Genomic DNA, 19,546 nt, shown 5'->3' with positions numbered 1-19,546 from the left:
AAATTAAATTTGCAAAACTCCCTGCTGGTTAATACGGTGAATAGCTGAGCGATATTGACAAGGCTTTTTTTTGCACTGAACTCGTTAATCTCAATCTCTCTCGGACTCAGTTAGGCTTTCGTCCCTGATCACTATCCAATGACCCCTGTGTGGATTGGGCTAGATTGTGATTACCTTGACTGTCAAAAAACATGTCACTGTTCATGCATGAATGGTCATTTGGTGTGTTCCAGAGGGCAGTTGGCATCTTTGAAGCCATGCACTAACAAGGAGAGGAGAAAGAAGTAAAAAAAGTAGATTTTCCTTTCATTGTGTCTGGAGAAAGTAACCGCATTTAGATCTTTGTGATGCTTACATGGTTTGGATAATACACATTTGAAACATTATTGAGCAAATTATTTCTGGAAAATCTTTTTAACAACTATCTTAGCACATTTAATATGTATCATTTATCAATCCAAAATAAGGTTTGATTTTCTCAGTGACCTGGGTTTTAATACAAAATAGGACTACTAAAAACCAGTGGCATGGTATGGATTATTGTGAATAATTGTAGTGAATGGTATTAGATACAGGCCTCACCATTTAAAGCTTCCATGGTTAAAATATTTGTGAAATAATAGTCTATTTGTCCCTGTTCTAGTGTCCGTAGGGAAATGGAGACTGAACTGGAAACCATGCATCAGACCATTCAGGACCTGGAAGCAGTCAGTGATTCATTGTATCTGCCTGACCCAGACACTAAAATATTCAACATCAACAGAAATCTAACTAGAAAAACTGGTTATATGAATACAAGAAAGTAAGTGCCAAAGAATTATCATGGGATTTTTCTTTGTGTTCTCAAGAATGAACAGTTGCCATTTGTGAAGCTATTATACATATGCCAACTTGAAAATGCCCCGTTTGTCACTACTCTTTGCTTCCTGTCCTGTTAACCAATCCTCTAGCCATGCTAATATATTTCCCCAACTCCATAAGCCCTTATCTTGCGTATTAACCTTTGTGTGGCACTTTATCGAATGCCTTTTAGAAATCCAGGTATGCTACAGCTACTGGTTCCCCTTTATTTACCCTACCAGTTGCATCCTCAAAAAACTCTAATAAATTTGTCAAAAGTGATTTCCCTTTTGTAAAACCGTGTTGACTTTTTCTGATCATACCATGATTTTGTTAAGACTTCCTTAATAATGGATTCCAGCATTTACCCAATGACTGATGTCAGGCTAACTGGCCTGTAGTTCCTTCTCTTCTCTCTTCCTCCTTTCTTGAATAGTGGTTTAACATTTGCCAGCTTCTAATCTGCTGGGACCATTCTAGAATCTAGGGAATTTAGGAAAATCATAACCAACGCATCCATTATCTCTGCAGCTATCTCTTTTAGAACCATAGGCTGTAGGCTATCAGGTCCTGGGGATTTGTCAGCGTTTAGTCCCTTAAGTTTCTCCAATACTTTTTCTTGGCTTATATTAATTATCTTAAGTTCCTCAAGGACTCTGGTTAGTCCCTTGGTTATCCTCTATTTCTTGTATGTAATTTGTGTCTTCTACTGTGAAGACAGACACAAAAAATTTGTTCAACATCTCTGCCATTTCGTCATTCCCCATGATAATTTCTCCTGGTTTTGCCTCTAAGGGACCAATGTTTCCTTTAGCTACTTTCCTCCTTTTTATATACTTGTAAAAGCTCTAACAATCTGTTTTTATATTCTTGGCTTGTTTATTGTCATATTCTATTATTTCCCCTTTTTAACATGTTCTTGGTCTTCCTTTGGTGTTTAAAACACTCCCAATCCTCAGGCTTACTACCATTCTTTGCAACATTATAAGCCTCTTTTAATCTAATACTAGCCTTAACTTCCCTAGTAAGCCATGGATGGATCTTTCTTGCTGGGTTTTTGTTTTGTAGTGGAATATATTTTTATTGAACATTTTGAATTGTTTCTTTAAATGTTGTCCACAGTTTATTTACTGCCATACCATTTAGTCTATTTTCCCAATCAACCTTAGCCAGCTCTCCTCTTATACCTTTGTAATTGGCTTTGTTTATGATTCTTGTTTGTGACTGGAGTATGTCATTTTCAAACCTAATATGGAATTTAATTGAATTATGATCACTTTTTCCCAGCGGATCTTTTGCGATGAAATTAATAATTAACCCTGCTTCATTGCACAATACTAGATCTAAAATAGCTTCTCCCCTAGTTGGTTCCACAACATATTGTACCAGGAATCTGTTGCAAAAACATTCTACAAACTCATCTTCCAGATTGGGCGGCACAGTGGTTAGCACCGCAGCCTCACAGCTCCAGGGACCCGGGTTCAATTCTGGGTACTGCCTGTGCGGAGTTTGCAAGTTCACCCTGTGACCGCGTGGGTTTTCGCCAGGTGCTCCGGTTTCCTCCCATAGCCAAAGACTTGCAGGTTGATAGGCCATTGTAAATTGCCCCTAGTGTAGGTAGGTGGTAGGGAATATGGGATTACTGTAGGGTTAGTATAAATGGGTGGTTGTTGGTCAGCACAGACTCGGTGGGCCGAAGGGCCTGTTTCAGTGCTGTATCTCTAAATAAAAATAAAATTACCTTTTGCCAATTTGATTTGTCCAGTCTATATGAAGCTTTATACAATGTAAAAGTGGCATTATAGCTAATTCAGTGCATTAAGGTCTTTCAAGTGGCAAACTCTATTCGCATTATTTCAATTAGGGTGTTTTTTTCCTAAAATTAGCCTTGAAAACAGTTAGAGGTGAAACAACTGTGGTCCATTGAAGCTTGCAGCCCCAGAAATGACCTTTGTGAAGTTAGTTCTGTTCTGAAGGGCCTGTTCCTGTGCTGTAATTTTCTTTGTTCTTTGTGACATGTTTAGCTGGAGGATCTGGATCGGCGCAGACTTGGAGGGCCAAAGGGCCTGTTCCTGTGCTGTAATTTTCTTAATCTGTGGTAGTGTCAATATTGTGTCATACTAATGTTAGAAAAATACAACGCAATAGACAGTTCTGCTTTTAATAATCTGTCTTATTTGGGTTCCAGTAAAACCAGATTAGTATCATCTACCTGGGAAAGACATTATTACTTTACCCAGGGTGGGAACATGATGCGGCAAGCTCGAGGGGATGTTGCAGGAGGTCTTGTCATGGATTTGGACAACTGCACTGTTATGGCTGTGGATTGTGAGGACCGAAGATACTGCTTTCAAATCACTGCCTTTGATGGGAAAAAGTAAGTATTATCCAAATCAGTGACCAGTCTAACTTATTGCTTAAGTCTTCAAGCAATATATAGTCCTGCATCTTACAGATTTTTGTACATATTTTGGAAAATGGTAACTACATTAGTTAAGCTAAAAGGAAGACAAAGCACTGGGGACTAATATGATCCAGACGAGGGAAGAAATTGCAGAGGCTCTAGCAGTTATATTTGAGGACTTTTGAGTGCGGATGTGTGCTGGAGGACTGGTGAGTGGCCATTGTAGTATCCATTTTTCAAAGGTGGGATCAAGTAATTCAGTTTCATTACAGGTCAGTTATCTGAATATCTATCTGTGTAGGGATTTTATTTTGAGTGTCACGCCAATGTGCTTTGTTGAATGATAATTTTCTTTAATCCACTAACTGGAGTCCTGAATTTAGATTTCTTATAAGAAATTAAAAAAAAAAGAACAGATAAAAGATGACTTTGCAAGCAGCTAAAGATGGCCACCTAATTTGCAACACTGTATCCTACATTGCAAGGCCTGTGAGGAGAGAAACCAAATGTGTGCTCATCCCAGCAAGAACCAAGACCCAGGAAGTTTAAGGGAACTGCTTGTTCTTTTTCATTTAGCATGGGGAAATACTGCTTGAATCACTGAGTGACTGTCATGTGACAAGCCCCTCCCAATCTGTGGTTTTAAGCTAGCGTCTCTCTGCAGCAGCAACGAGAAGCATCTGGATTCTGACATGTGAAGACCCAAGTGGCGGCCCTCTTTTCCCCCCCCCCCCCCCCCGCCCCTCTTTCTACACCCCCCCCGCCCCTCTTTCTACACCCCCCCCGCCCCTCTTTCTACACCCCCCCCACCCCTCTTTCTACACCCCCCCACCCCTCTTTCTCTTTCCCCCCCCCCCACCCTGCTCCCTGCCGCGCCCCCCCCCCGCTCTCTAACTAGTATGCTTGAATCACTGAGTGACAGTCATGTGACAAGCTCCTCCCCATTTGTGGTTTTAAGCTTGTGTTTCTCTGCAGCAGCAAGGAAAGCATCTGGATTCTGACATGTGGACACAAGTAGAGGTCTCTCTCTGTCTCTCTCTGTCTCTCTCTGTCTCTCTCTGTCTCTCTCTGTCTCTGAGTGAAAGTTGCTGTGTAGTTTATTATTTTTAGTACTTCAGTTTAGGTACAATAAAGTTAACCTCTTTGTTACACTCAAGAAAACCTGTCCGATTGGTTCTTATTATGATCATAGCAAGTAAATAATTAAACATCTACTGAATTGACCAGTACATCCAGTTTAAAGAAGATTTAAGCCTCTTGTGGTCAAACAAGTAGAGGGAAGCCCTTCGATCCCTTCTCACTTGACCGTAACAAGAGCTTTTAATCAACTATGAAATTGTCACTTATCTCAATAGGAAATGGTCAGAAATAGCCATCATAGGGACAGTGGTGCTTGACATGCTTCACAGAATTCTTTAAGGAGGCATCATACGTAGTAGATAGGGAAAATGCAGCGAATGTAGTACACAGACTTTAGGAAAGCTTTTGACAAAGTAACACATGAAGGAATACTAGAGTATTTTGAGGGTAATAGAATTACCCCTTTGTTGGTGGGATGCGGTGAGAGTGGTAACATTGACGGGGGAAAAATTGCTGGGCTTTCTCTTGTTCAAGGTAGTAATTACCTGCAATTTATGTGCCATAAATGTTGCCTGGCCCTTGCCAGCCTAATCCTAAATGTTATCTAGGTCTCTGCTATAGGATGTCAAGCTGCTATTGGAAGATCTGTGAATGGAGCTGAATACTGGAATAATCAGCGAACAGTCCTATCCCTGGCATAATGACAAAGGGAAGATCATTGACTAAGTAGTTATGGTTGGGCCTGGGACGCTTTCCTGAAGAACCACTTCAGCAATGTCCTGAGTTTGCAATAATTAGTCTACAATTGTCACGACCATCTTCCTTTGCAGTCAAATATCATTGCAGCCACTGAAACGTTTACTTCCTGACTCCCATTGACCTCCATTTTGCCAGCACTCCTTAGTGCCATACTTTGTTGAATGTTATCTTGATATCAAAGGATACCTCTGGTATTCAGCTGTTTTTCCCGTGTGCAGTTTAGAGCTGTGATGAGGTTTGCAGCAGAGTGCTTCTGGCTGAATCCCAACTGAGAAAGTTATTGGTGGATAGGTGACACTTAAATAGAAAAATAGAAAGATTTACGGCACAGAAAGAGGCTATTCAGTGCATTGCATCCGTGCTGGCTGAAAAAGAGCTATCCAGTCTAATCCCACCTTGCAGCTCTTCATCCCCAGCCCTTTAGGCTACGGCACCTCAAGAGCATCTCCAAATGTTTTTTTAAAGTATGATCAGGGTTTCTGCCTCTGTCACTCTTGCAGGCAGTGAGTTCCAGACCCTCTCCACCCTCTGGATGAAAACTCCAACTCCCATCTAATCCTTCCACCAGTTACTTTAAATCTGTACCCCGATGGTTGACCTCTCTGCTAATGGAAAGAGGTCCTTCCTATCTACTTGATCTAGGCCACTCATAATTTTATACACATCAATTAAATCTCCCTTGAGCCTTTATCCACGGAAAACAGAGCCAGCTTATACAATCTTTCCCCATAGCCAAAAATCTCCATTCCTGGCAACAGCCTCGTAAATCTTCTCTGTACCCTCTCTAGTGTGATCACGTTCCTTCTGTAATGCGGTGGCCAGAACTGTATGTAATGCTCTGGCTGTGGGTCGAACTAGTGTTTTATACAGTTCTAGCATAACCCCCCCTGCTCTTATACTCTAGGCCTCGGCCAGTAAAGGAAACTATGTCATATACCTTCTTGACCACTTTATCTACCTGCCCTACTATCTTCAGGGATCTGTAGACATACACTCTAATGTTCTTTGTTTCCTCTACACATTTCAGAATCTTACCACTTATTGTGTATTCCCTCAGCTTGTTTGTCCTCCCCAAATACATTACCTTACATTTCTCTGTATTGAATTCCATTTGCCACTTTTCCGCCCACCTGACTAGTCCATTGATGTCTTCCTGCAGTCTACAGCTTACTTCCTCATGATCAACTGCATGGTCAATTTTTGTATCATCTGCAAACTTCTTAATCATGCCCCCTACATTAAGTCTAAATCATTGATGTATACCACGAACAGCAAGGGACCCAATCCTGAGCACTACGGAACTCCACTGGATACACTTGTCGACCACAACCCTTTGCTTACTGTCACTGAGCTAATTTTGGATCCAACTTGTCACTTTCCTCTGGATACCGTGAGCATTTAATTTACTGATCAGCCTGCCATCTGGGACTTTGTCAAAAGCCTTGCTAAAATCAATGGCGATTGCATCAAGCGCACTACTTTCATTGACCCTCCTGGTTAATTCCTCAAAAAACTCAATCAAGTTAGTCAGACATGACCTTCCCTTAACTAGTCCATGCTGACTGTCCTTGATTAATCCCTGCCCCTCTAAATGATGACTTATACCCTCTCTGTTTTTCCTAATAACTTGGCCACCACCGTGATTAGGCTGACTGGCCCATAATTGCTCGGGCTATCCCTTCCTACCTTTTAAACAATGGTACAAGATTAGTAATCCTCCAGTCCTCTGGCACCATGCCTGTAACCAGAGAGGATTGGAAAATGATAGAGCATCTGTTGTTTCTTCCCTTTCTTCCCTTAGCAGCCTGGGTTACATTTCATCTGGGCCTGGTGGTTTATCCACTTTCAAGGATACTAAACACCTTAATATTTCCTCCATCACTGTTTATCCCATCCAATATTTCATACTCCTCCTTAACTACGATGTGTGCTTCTTCCCTCTCTTTTGTGAAAACAATTGAGTGCACTATTGATGATTCCTTCCTTCTTTACTTTACTGGGGATGAGAGAGGCTTAAAGGGTATTAATTGGCTTGTTTAGATTTATCCTGGTTTTTGTCACAATCTTCCACGTTGTTAGTTAGATATCAATGCAATAGCTGTGCCGGGCGGCACAGTGGCGCAGTGGTTAGCACCGCAGACTCACAGCTCCAGGGACCCGGGTTCGATTCCGGGGTCTGCCTGTATGGAGTTTGCAAGTTCTCCCTGTGTCTGCGTGGGTTTTCTCCGGGTGCTCCGGTTTCCTCCCACAAGCCAAAAGACTTGCAGGTTGATAGGTAAATTGGCCATTATAAATTGTCACTCGTATAGGTAGGTGGTAGGGAAATATAGGGACAGGTGGGGATGTTTGTTGGGAATATGGGATTAGTGTAGGATTAGTATAAATGGGTGGTTGATGTTCGGCACAGACTCAGTGGGCCGAAGGGCCTGTTTCAGTGCTGTATCTCTAATCTAATCTAATCTAAGCTGTACTGGTAGATTTTGACTAAAGGTGCAGCTCACTCTGGTGCACAGGTCTTTAGCACTATAGTCAGGAGGTTGTCAAAGTCCATGGTTTTTGCTGAGTCCAAGGGACTGAGCTGCATCTTAGTGTCCTGTTTAGTGAACTGATTTTTCTGGATACTGGTGTTTATGATGGTGGAGATCTTGAGAGGAGGCCAAGTAGGATTGTCCACTCAGACCTTTTGGCTGAAGTTTCCTGCAAACACCTAGCTAACCTTGTCTCCTGCTTTCATGTGCAGGGTTCCACCATGGTTGAGGATGGGGATATGCATGGAGCTTCCTCCATCCTGGTTGTCCACCACCATTCTAGACTTGATCCTTTGGTATTGGAACTGCGTAGCTCTGTTTACAATCTGTGCTTTTGTAGTTTAGCAGTTAGGTAGCCCTGTGCAGTAGGGTGGTACCTCAACCCAAGGTAAGCATGATATTGAAATAAAAACAAGAAATGCTGGAACCACTCAGCAGGTCTGGCAGCATCTGTGGAAAGAGAAGCAGAGTTAAGGTTTCGGGTAAGTGACCCTTCTTCGGAACGAGCAAATATTAGAAATGTCAAAGGTTATAAGCAAGTGAGCCGGGGGTGGGGCAAGAGATAACAAAGGAGAAGGTGTAGATTGGACAAGGCCACATAGCTGACCAAGAGGTCATGGAGCAAAGGCAAACAGTATGTTAATGTGTGTTGAAAGACAAAGATTAGTACAGATAGGGTGTTAACAAACTGAATATTGAACAGCAGCAAGTACAAACATGAAAAAAAACAGTGGGTGAGCAAACTGAACAAACTACAATGAAATGAACAAAAGAATAAAAAAAATTGTAAAAAATGTAAAAAAGAAAAAATAACTAAAAATAAAAGTAAAATGGGGGGCCCGTCATACTCTGAAATTATTGAACTCAATGTTCAGTCCGGCAGGCTATAGTGTGCCTAATCGGAAAATGAGATGCTGTTCCTCGAGCTTGCGTTGATGTTCAGTGGAACACTGCAGCAAGCCCAGGATAGAGATGTGAGCATAAGAGCAGGGGTGAGTGTTGAAATGGCAAGTAACCAGAAGCTCAGGATCCTGCTTGCAGACTGAGCGGAGGTGTTCCGCAAAGCAGTCACCCAGTCTGCGTTTGGTCTCCCCAATGTAGAGGAGACCACATTGTGAGCAGCGAATACAGTATACTACATTGAAAGAAGTACAAGTAATTTGCTGCTTCACCTGAAAGGAGTGTTTGGGGCCTGGGATAGTGAGGAGAGAGGAGGTAAATGGGCAGGTATTACACCTCCTGCGATTGCAGGGGAAGGTGCCATGGGACGGGGACGAGGTGGTGGGGGTAATGGAGGAGTGGACCAGGGTGTCGCGGAGGGAACGATCCCTTTGGAATGCTGACAGGGAAAGGGAGGGGAAGATGTGTTTGGTATTGGCATCACGCTGGAGGTGGCGGAAATGGCAGAGGCTGATGGGGTGGAAAGTGAGGACAAGGGGAAACCTGTCGCGGTTCTGGGAGGGAGGGGAAGGGGTGAGGGTAGAGGTGCAGGAAATGGGCCGGACACGGTTGAGGGCCCTGTCAACCACAGTGGGGGGAAATCCTTGGTTGAGGAAAAAGGAGGTCATATCAGAAGTACCGTCATGGAAGGTAGCATCATCAGAGCAGATGCGTCGGAGGCGGAGAAACTGGGAGAATGGAATAGAGTCCTTACAGGAGGTAGGGTGTGAAGAAGTGTAGTCGAGGTAGCTGTGGGAGTCGTTGGGCTTATAATGGATATTAGTAGACAACCTATCCCCAGAGATGGAGACAGAGAAGTCGAGGAAGGGAAAGGAAGTGTCAGAGATGGACCATGTAAAGGTGAGAGAAGGGTGGAAATTGGAAGCAAAGTTGATAACGTTTTCTAGTTCAGGGCGGGAGCAGGAAACGGCACCGATACAGTCATCAATGTACCGGAAAAAGAGTTGGGGGAGGGGGCCTGAGTAGGACTGGAACAAAGAATGCTCGGCATATCCCACAGTATTTTGCTTTTATATAAGCATGATATTGCTTCTGCACACCCTTGTTCTACAATCCAACTTGAATGAGAATTGGTTATCTGTCTCAATTGTGATCAAGGAGTGAGGGATATGCTGGACCATTGATTATAGGTTTGATGGTATATAGTTCTGCTGCTGTTGGCCCACAACACTTTCTGGATGGGCAGTTTTGGGCTGCTCGATCTGTTCTTCAACTGTCCCACTTAACATGGCAGTGGAGGATTTATTCACTGTGAAGACTAGGCTTTGTCTTCAAAAGGGCTGTGTCCTGTTTACTACTGTCCGTGGACAGTCATGTCTGCAACAGGTAGGTGAGTGAGTACAAGATCAAGTAGTTACTTCTTTGTATTGGTTTCCTGATCAGCTGATGCAGGCTCAGTCTGGCTGCTGTTTTCTTCAAGAATGGGCCAGCTTGATCACTGGTGATACTTCTGAATCACTGTGACTGGAATTGAAGTACCTCATTCCAGAGTACATTCTGTGCCCTATCTGCCACAGCGCTTCATCAAAGTGATGTGCAACATGAAGGAGTACTGATTTGTCAGTTTACAACAGCAGTATACGGTCACGAAGAGTTTCCTTGACCTTATTTGACCTGAAGCTGGGATTTCATCTGCTGTGGAGTCAATGTTGAGTAGTCTCAGGGCCACTTTCACTCACCTGTATACCACTGTGCCTATGGTGTGTCTGTTCTGCCAGTGGGACAAGACATGTCTAAAGATCATAATGGAGAAGCCTGGGAGATTGACTGAAAGATACGATCCTGTGAGTACAACTATGTCAGGCTATTACTCGATTAGTCAATGGGACAATCGTACAAACTTGAACACCAGTCCCAATATTAGTGAGAAATACTTTGTAGGGTTGTCTCGGATGAGAGTACATAAAACTTGTCCTGATACAATGCCTGAATGAATCTGATATGCCTCACAGCACCTTTATCATCAGTTTAAAGATTATTTCTCACTGTTTTTTTTGTAGTTATTTGTTGTTGTTCTGACAACTACTTTAACATTTGCCATTTTCCCATTTGCTGTAAGACTAGGCCTCCCACAGCAAGCAATTTTATCTACTTCTGCATGAACAACCTAGGAAGGATGGTTATTTGAGTTGGTGCTTGAGAGGGATTGAGCATGTTAACATAATGTGGTGTTAGATGCTGGGTGCAGTTTGGACTGCAGTTTCTTCCACTGTTACCTCCAGCGAGGTGACAAAATTATAATAACATTCTATTTATTACAAGATCTGTTATAAAAACAAAGACAAAAAGCATTCTTTCAGTTCTATACTGAAATTTTTTTTTATTCAAAGTGGAAACAGGTTGTTTTTCCATTTATCCAGTGAACGAATCATTTTCTCACAATGTCTACATGAGCGCTTTCCCGTGAGAGTGACTGGAGCTCCAATTTTAACCCAACCCACCTGGAATGGGCGAGTTTAGGTTGAGTCTGCATTGTGATGTGTAAAATTGGTTTCCAATCCAAAAGCACCCTCTTTCCATGAGATAGGATAGGTAAAATCAGGCTTGGATGTTAATGAGAATTAGGAACCCTGGGATATTATTTTTCTCCAAGCCCAGGGTCGGCAACCTTTTTTGAACCTAAAAAGCCATTTCAAAAAAAAAATTTGTCGAGAATAATAACTATTGGGAGCCGCAAGACGAAAATTCGCCATTTCTAAACTAAATGCGTAGCAAATTGTCAAGTGTCTGTGGCGCAGAATGCATAATTTGCATGTATAATGAATAAAATGCATATTGAATTTATGTATCAATAGAAAAAAACAAAATTAAAAGAGACCTAACTGAATTATTGTGGGGTTTTTTTGACATTTTTTGCATCTTTTTTTGATTTTTTTCCCCTTCGTATCATCAGTGTTTTCACGTTCAGGTTTTGTGTCGATTTGCATGAATTATGTATAAGCATGTTCAAAAAGAAAATGTAAAAAGGCTGAACCATATTCATTTAATAAAAAAGTAATGAATTTCAGTGTAAAACTGAGAATGATTTTTGTCTTTGTTTTTATAACAGATCTTATAATCGAATTTTACGATAATTTTGTCAGTAAAGTCATCTTTAAAACAAAATTTAACTTAAGATGTGTGGAATTAAGACAATTTTTTCAGCTGTTGATTTTCATGATTAAAAATTCTTCCAATCGCACATTCAGAATAATTTATTGTCTCGGCTAGATTAGAAACAATAATGATCGCAACCATAAAAGCTGTTCCATAAACCAACGGCATTTACTAAAACCATAGTGTAGCTAAAGCACTTTAAAGCATGATAATATTTTTCATTAAAATAATCATTTGAAACTATAAAGTGAAACATAATGGTTAGCCTTTTAACCCCACAATAAAAGCACAGCTCTTTCTTTTCTTAATTTTTATTTAGGCTTTTTTCATGATAATGTGATCCAACTGGAAAAGGTTGGGAGCCACAAATGAGATATTAAACAGCTGCATACGGCTCTGGAGCCGTAGGTTGCCAACCCTGTCGTAGCCCAAGGATGCTGAGGTCAATTATTGCAGCAAAATACCGCCCTGGCCAAGGCCAATTAACTAGTACAAAGTGAGAACTGAACTTTGGGCCTTGTGTTCCGTATAGCTTAGACTACACCAGCCACTGTCACAAAACCATTAGAGGAACATTAAGAAGGTATGGGGATAAGATGAAAACTATTTTGCAGAAGCACTCATTTAGAACATCTAAGAAAAGATGATTACGGATTTTTTTTTTTAAGTCAAGTACTGTTGTCTCAAATGCTTATGGTTGTGATAATTCAGCCCTTTAGTTTAGTTTAGTTTAGTTTAGAGATACAGCACTGAAACAGGCCTTTCGGCCCACCGAGTCTGTGCTGACCACCAACCACCCATTTATACTAATCCTACACTAATCCCATATTCCTACCACATCCCCACCTGTCCCTATATTTCCCTACCACCTACCTATACTGGGGGCAATTACTAACGGCTAATTTACCTATCAACCTGCAGTCTTTGGCGTGTGGGAGGAAACCGGAGCACCCGGAGGAAACCCACGCAGACACAGGGAGAACTTGTAAACGCCACACAGGCAGTACCCAGAATTGAACCCGGGTCGCTGGATCTGTGAGGCTGCGGTGCTAACCACTGCGCCACTGTGCCACCCTTTAGAAACATAGAAAATAGGAGCAGGAGTAGGCCGTTCAGCCCTTCGAGCCTGCTCTGCCATTCAGTGTGCTCATGGCTGCTCATCCAACTCAGTAACCTGTTCCCGCTTTCGTCCCATACCCTTTGATGCCTTTAGACCCAAGAGCTATATCTAACTTCTTGAAAACATACAATGTTTTGGCCTCAACTGCTTTCTGTGGTAACGAATTCCACAGGCTCACCACTCTCTGGGTGAAGAAATTTCTCCTCTTCTTAGTCCTGAAAGGTTTACCCCGTACCCTTAGACTATGACCCCTGGTTCTGGACTCCCCCACTATCGGGAACATCCTTCCTGCATCTACCCTGTCAAGTCCTGTTAGAATTTTATAGGTTTCTATGAGATCCCCCCTCACTCTTCTGAATTCCAGCAAATATAATCCGAACCGACTCAATTTCTCCTCATACATCAGTCCCGCCGTCCCAGGAATCAGTCTGGTAAACCTTCGTTGCACTCCCTCTATAGCAAGAACATCCTTCCTCAGATAAGGAGACCAAAAGTGCACACAGTATTCCAGGTCTGGCCTCACCAAGGCTCTATATAATTGCAGCAAGACATCGCTGCTCCTGTACTCGAATCCTCTCGCTATGAAGGCCAACATACTATTTGCCTTTTTTACCACCTGTTGGACCTGCATGCTTACCTTCAGTGACTGGTGTATGAGAACACCCAGGTCTCGCTGCATATTCCCCTCTCTCAGTTTATAGCTGTTCAGATAATAGTCTGCCTTCCTGTTTTTGCTACCAAAGTGGATAACCTCACATTTATCCACATTATACTGCATCTGCCATGCATTAGCCCACTCACTCAACTTGTCCAAATCACCCTGAAGCCTCTCTGCATCCTCCTCACAACTCACCCTCCCACCCAGTTTTGTGTCATCTCCAAATTTGGAGATATTACATTTAGTTCCCTTATCTAAATCATTAATGTATATTGTGAATAGCTAGGGTCCTAGCACCGATCCCTGTGGTACCCCACTAGTCACTGCCTGCCATTCGGAAAAAGACCCATTTATCCCTACTCATTGTTTCCTGTCCGCCAACCAGTTATCTATCCGTCGCAATACACTACGCCCAATCCCATGCGCTTTAATTTTACATGCTAATCTCTTATGTGGGACTTTGTCGAAAGCCTTCTGAAAGTCCAAATAAATCACATCCACTGGCTCCCCCTCATCAACTCTACTAGTTACATCCTCGAAGAATTCTAGTAGACTTGTCAAGCATGATTTCCCTTTCGTAAATCCATGCTGACTCTGTCCGATTCTACCACTGTTCTCTAAGTGCTTTGCTATAAAATTTAATAATGTGCTGTATTGCTGTATGAAATAGTTTAGCACATTCTCTCACTTTTTTAATGTTTTTACATTTAGGAAAAATACTGATTTTGCTTTCTAATGTTGCAGAGCTGTTATTTTACAAGCAGAGAGTAAAAAAGAGTGTGAAGAGGTAAGCTTTGAAGATGATCTTTCACAATATGAATATTTCTTTCATGATATGACTGTTATAACATAATTTTGCAATAGCATATGTGTGTATCTACTGTGATACACTCCTTATCACTTATAAAAAAAAAAATCATTTTTAATTGCAGTAGCTAATTGCTTATTGCTCATCGTTATGCTAACACCAGCAAAAATAAAAATGGTAAGATATTGTACATCTTGTAAAACAAAGCAGCCTGTACTATGTCCCAAGGACATAATGGATGAAGTAACATTGATAGAGATGAACATAATGTTGAAAAATTGCTCTATTATCTTATCAAAGCCATTTAGTGTTATAATGCTTTGTGACACCGTACAGTGTGTTAATCATATACAAAATCTGTATTGCTGCATTAGGAACAGTATCCAGTTCACACAAGCCTCACACTTTGCTACAGATGTTGAAAACTCCAAAATGCTGTACACTTCTTAGTCGAAGTCTGAAACTGTCACTTTGCAATTTACAAATTAACTTTACCAAACAACAATCAAACTGAATGCCCTGAGGCTTTGCGTACTGAATAAGTAGACTTGGTGAACTTAAAGGGAAATAAGTTCGCCATCAGAGTAATATATTGTCCAATGCATTGTTTTACACTGATGTCCTTATAAAACATTCTATCCAGCATACTGTAAACAACACCACAGGAGATCAGTTACCCATGTAAAACCATTGGGGTGTTCTGTTGATGGCCAAAGCCATGACTGAGAGCTCAGCTGAGTTCTCAATATCTAAAACTCTGAGCTTGTGTCACTGCTAGTCACTTTGATATATATGCCTAAACAATTGATTATTAGTAAAATTTTGAGTTTTCTTGTGAGTCTGTTTCCTGGGTCAAATGTTGATTCCACCATTATGTTAGTAGCCAGTACACTGATGTGCTTATTGCATGGTATCCATGTAATATGAAGAGTTTTTAAAATTAAATAAGAACAGAGTTAAATGCGTGGTTCAAAGATTGGTGTGGGAGAAATGGATTTTGATTCATGCTGGGGAAAGTGGGACCTGTACTGTTGGGACCTTCACCTGAACTGTGCTGGGACCAGTGTTCTTGCGAGTTGTGTAACTAGGGCAGTAGAGAGGGCTTTAAACTAAATAGTGGGGACGAGGGATCAAGTGAGGGAAGATGTGATAATTTAAAGAGAGGAGAAGGCAAGAGAATAAGATAGCAATAAGAGTAATGATATTCAGAGGGTGGCAGGAAGGGACAGAGTGTACAAACTTAAGAGAGCGCCAACTGATAAGGCTAGAGGCTGGGAGGGGGGAGGGGTGGTGGTGGGGTGCGTTTGTGGAGGGTTCGGGTGAAGGGAGATTTAGAAATCTAAAGAGAAAGGCCGAGGCTTCAGAACAGTATAGCATCGTGGGTAAAGTCGAGCAGAATGGGACAGGAAGGGACAGAGTTTAACAAAAATTGTACATTAGCGAATAAGGTCATTGCAGGGAATAGAAGTTTAAAAAAAAATGAAATTAAAGCTTCTTTATCTGAATGAAGATGGATGAACTACTGGCACAAATAGAGGTAAATGGTTTAGATCTAATCGCCATTACATAATGAGACATGGTTACAAGGTGATCAAGGTTGGGAAATAAATATTCCAGGGTACACAATATTTCGGAAAAACAGACAGAATGGCTAAGGAGGAGGGGCAGCCTTGATAATAAAGGATGACATAAGGACATTAGTGAGAAAGGATCTGGCCTCAGAAGATCATGAAGTAGAACCAGTATGGGTGGAAATTAGGAATAGCAAGAATCAGAAAACACTAGTAGGAGTGGGTCAAAGGCCCCCTAACAGTAGTTATACTCCTGGACAGAGCATTAAACAATAAATTATTGGAGCTTGTAACAAAAGGAATGTAATAATTGTGGGGAACTTTAATCATCATTTAGACGGGGACAATTAAATTGGCAAGAGTGGTCTAGCAGATGAGTTAGATGAGTTTGTGAAATGTTTTGGAGACAGTTTTTTGGAGCAATACATTGTGGAACTGACTAGGGATAAAGCTATCTTAGATCCAGTATTGTGTAGTGAAGCAGGGTTAATTAGTAATGTCATAGTAAAAGTCCCACTGGGAAATAGTGATCATAATACCATTGAATTCCATGTTAAGTTTGAAAATGACATACTCCAATCACAAACAAGAATCTTAAACCTAATTACTTGGGTATGAGTGGAGAACTGGCTAAGGTAAATTAGGTAAATAGACTAAAAGGTATGGCAGTAAATGAACAGTGGGAAACCTTTAAAGAAACAATTCAAAATGTTCATGAAAAATATAGTCCACTGAAAAACAAATACTCAGCAAGAACGAGCCATCCGTGACTCACTCAGGAAGTTAAGTATTAGATTAAAAGAAGAGGCTTACAACGTTGCAAAAAAGGGTAGCAATTCAGAGGATTGGGGGTGTTTTAGAAACCAACAAAGGGCCACCAAAAAGTTGTTGATTAGGAGAAAATAGAATATGAGTAAACTAGCCAGTGATATAAAAATAGATTGTCAGAGCTTTTATATAAAAAGGAAGAGAGTGGATAAAGTAAACATTGGTCTCTTTAAGCAGAGACAGGAGAAATTATCATGGGGAACAGGGAAATGGCAGAGGCACTGGACAAATATTTTGTGTCTGTCTTCACAGTAGAAGACACAAGTTTTATCCCAGAAATAGACGGTAACCTAGGGGCTAAAAAGAGTGAGGAAATTAATAACAGCAAAGAAAAAGTATTGGAGAAACTTAAGGGACTGAAATCTGACAAATCCCTGGCCTACACCCTAGGGTTCTAAAAGAGGTAGCTACAGATATAGTGGATGTGCTAGCTATGATTTTCTTTAGATTTGAGAACAGTCCCATCAGATTGGAAGTTGGCAAATGTTGCACCGCTTTTCAGGAAAGGAAGGAGAGAGAACACAGCGAACTACAGGCCAGTTAGCCTAACATCAGTCGTTGCGAAAATGCTGGCATCTGTTATTAAGGAAGTCTTAACAATGCACTTAATAAAGCACAGTATGATTAGAACAAGTCAAAATTGTTTTACTAAAGGGAAATTCTTTTTGACAAATTTGTTATGAGTTTTTTTGAGGATGTAACTAGTAGGGTAGATAAAGGGCAAGCAGTAGTTGTAGTATACCTAGATTTCCAAAAGGCATGGATAAGGTGCCACACAAAATGTTAATAGACAAGATAAGGGCTCATGGAGTTGGGGATAATATATTAGCATGGATAGAGGATTGGTTAGCAGACAGGAAGCAAAGAATGGTCATTAATGGGGCATTTTCAAGTGTTAGGCAATGAATAGTGGAGGGCCTCAGCTAGTTACAATCTATATTAATGGCTTAGATGAAAAGACAGAGAGTAATGTATCTAAGTTTTCTGATGATACTAAGGTAAGTAGAAAGGTAATATGTGGGGAGGACACAGAGAGGCTGCAAAGAGATATAGATAGTATTGCTGAAATTTTGTTCTTTGCAGACAGAGAATATGTACAAACATTGCGCCTGTTTCAGCTGAACAAAATAAGTGACAGCCATTCGCTGGTTAATTCCTCAGGGCAATGCCTTGACCAGTCAGAGTCAAGCTGCCTGGTTTAAATTTCAAACAAAGCTTGGCAATTAACTGTCAGTCACCGTAACCTGGTGCATTCTCCATGGCAATGCCTTTACCAGTCAGAGTTCACTTACCAACCAATCAGCACTCTTCTCACGCAGTATAAGTTGTTGTTTTCCCTTACATTGGTTATTTTTGTGAATTGTCCTGATGAGTGCAAGACGAAAAGCTTTGACAACATGTCTCTATTTACAGCAAAACTCAAGTTCTGTATTACTAAATGACTAGATATAGATAGGTTAAGTGAGTGAGCAACAAGATGGCAGACGGATTATAATGTAGGGAAGTATGCACTTTGGTCATAAGAATAGAAAAGCAGAATATTTTTTAAAAGGTGTGAAACTTGTAAGTGTTGATGTTCAAAGAGACTTGGGTGTGCTTGTACAAGGAACACAAAGTTAGCATGTAGGTACAGCAAGCAATTAGGAAGGCAAATGGCATGTTGGCCTTTATTGCAAGGGGATTAGGGTACAGGAATAAGGATGTCTTGCTCCAATTGTTCAGGGTTTTGGCGAGACCACATCTGGAGTACTGTGTGCAGTTTTGGTCTCCACATTTAAGAAAGGATATACTTGCATTGGAGGCGGTACAGCAAAGTTTCACTAAATTGGTCCCTGGGATGAGGGGGCTGTCCTATGATGAGAGGCTGAGTAAATTAGGCCTGTACTCTGTGGAGTTTAGAGGAATGAGAGGCGATGTCATTAAAATATAAAAGATTCTGAAGGGGCTGCATAGGGTAGACACTGAGAGCTTAGGCCATTCATTTAGGACTGGGATGAGGAGAAATTACTTCACTCAAAGGGTTATGAATCTTTGGAATTCTCTAACCCAGAGGGTTGTGGATGCTCCTTCATTGAACACATTTAAGGCTGGGATAGATAGATTTTTGGTGTCTCAGGGAATCGAGGAATATGGCGAGCAGGCGGGAAAGTGGAGTTGAAGCCTCTAAGATCAGTCATGATCGTGTTGAATGGCGGAGCAAGCTCGATGGGCTTACTCTTGCTCCTATTTCTTGTGTACAGTTGTGTTAGGGCCAGGTAGTATGGGGCTGTGGGTGCTTCCCACTGTTCACCTCCCAACTGACCGCAGCAAGTGTTTTAGTCACGAGGGTTTTAACCCCTTGTGTTTTATTTATCAAATAAACAGCGACAATTTTTCTTGTAGGTTTAAAACCGAAGATTAACTATGTATTGAACAATATTCGTTTCAGGAATGGTTGCAACTGTACCCACCCATACACATATGCCCACACACACACAAGAATAGATAGAGAGGAAAAGGGTAAGTGGTTTGAAGTGAGTTAGGTGTTTGGGGTTCACAGTAAACCTGTTGAATCTTTTTGGAGATCAATTTCTCTTTTAAAGTTGCAGGCCTGAGTTGTTTATAGATTTTTCTGGTGGTTGAGACTTCAGTCTGGAGTCGGTGGTCAATTTCAGTTTTCTGCTGTAACAAGTTGAAGGACTCCTTCTTTGGCTTTTGCTGGATCTCTCAGCTCTTGGCTGGACAGGCTTTTGTGATATTGTTCTGATGCCCTCCCTCTCCAGGGGGCTACATATTAAGCTCCAAAATCTCTCACATGCTGCCTCTGTTGGGAGATGCAGCACCCTCCCTGTAGTGACCAACGATGGTTCAGGATCTGGCTACTTCACACCTTCTTTATTTCAGAAGAACCCATT

General features: G+C 41.4%; 1 protein-coding gene across 3 annotated transcripts in view; it reads left to right on the top strand.

Moving 5' to 3' along the window:
• Positions 1-19,546, top strand: part of appl1 (adaptor protein, phosphotyrosine interaction, PH domain and leucine zipper containing 1) — an 84,184-nt gene that overhangs the window by 37,126 nt on the left and 27,512 nt on the right. For all 3 annotated transcript variants that reach the window (XM_068051696.1, XM_068051695.1, XM_068051694.1), the window contains 3 exons: positions 644-802; positions 3,029-3,217; positions 14,190-14,232. In XM_068051696.1, coding sequence (XP_067907797.1) covers positions 644-802; positions 3,029-3,217; positions 14,190-14,232 — 391 coding nt within the window. The remainder of the gene's footprint in view (positions 1-643; positions 803-3,028; positions 3,218-14,189; positions 14,233-19,546) is intronic.

Source organism: Heterodontus francisci, chromosome 19 (genome assembly GCF_036365525.1).
Source record: "Heterodontus francisci isolate sHetFra1 chromosome 19, sHetFra1.hap1, whole genome shotgun sequence".
NCBI classification, from domain to species: Eukaryota; Metazoa; Chordata; class Chondrichthyes; order Heterodontiformes; family Heterodontidae; genus Heterodontus; species Heterodontus francisci.
The sequence above is the reverse complement of the archived record's forward strand: the minus strand, read 5'-3'. Positions and strand labels throughout refer to the sequence as shown.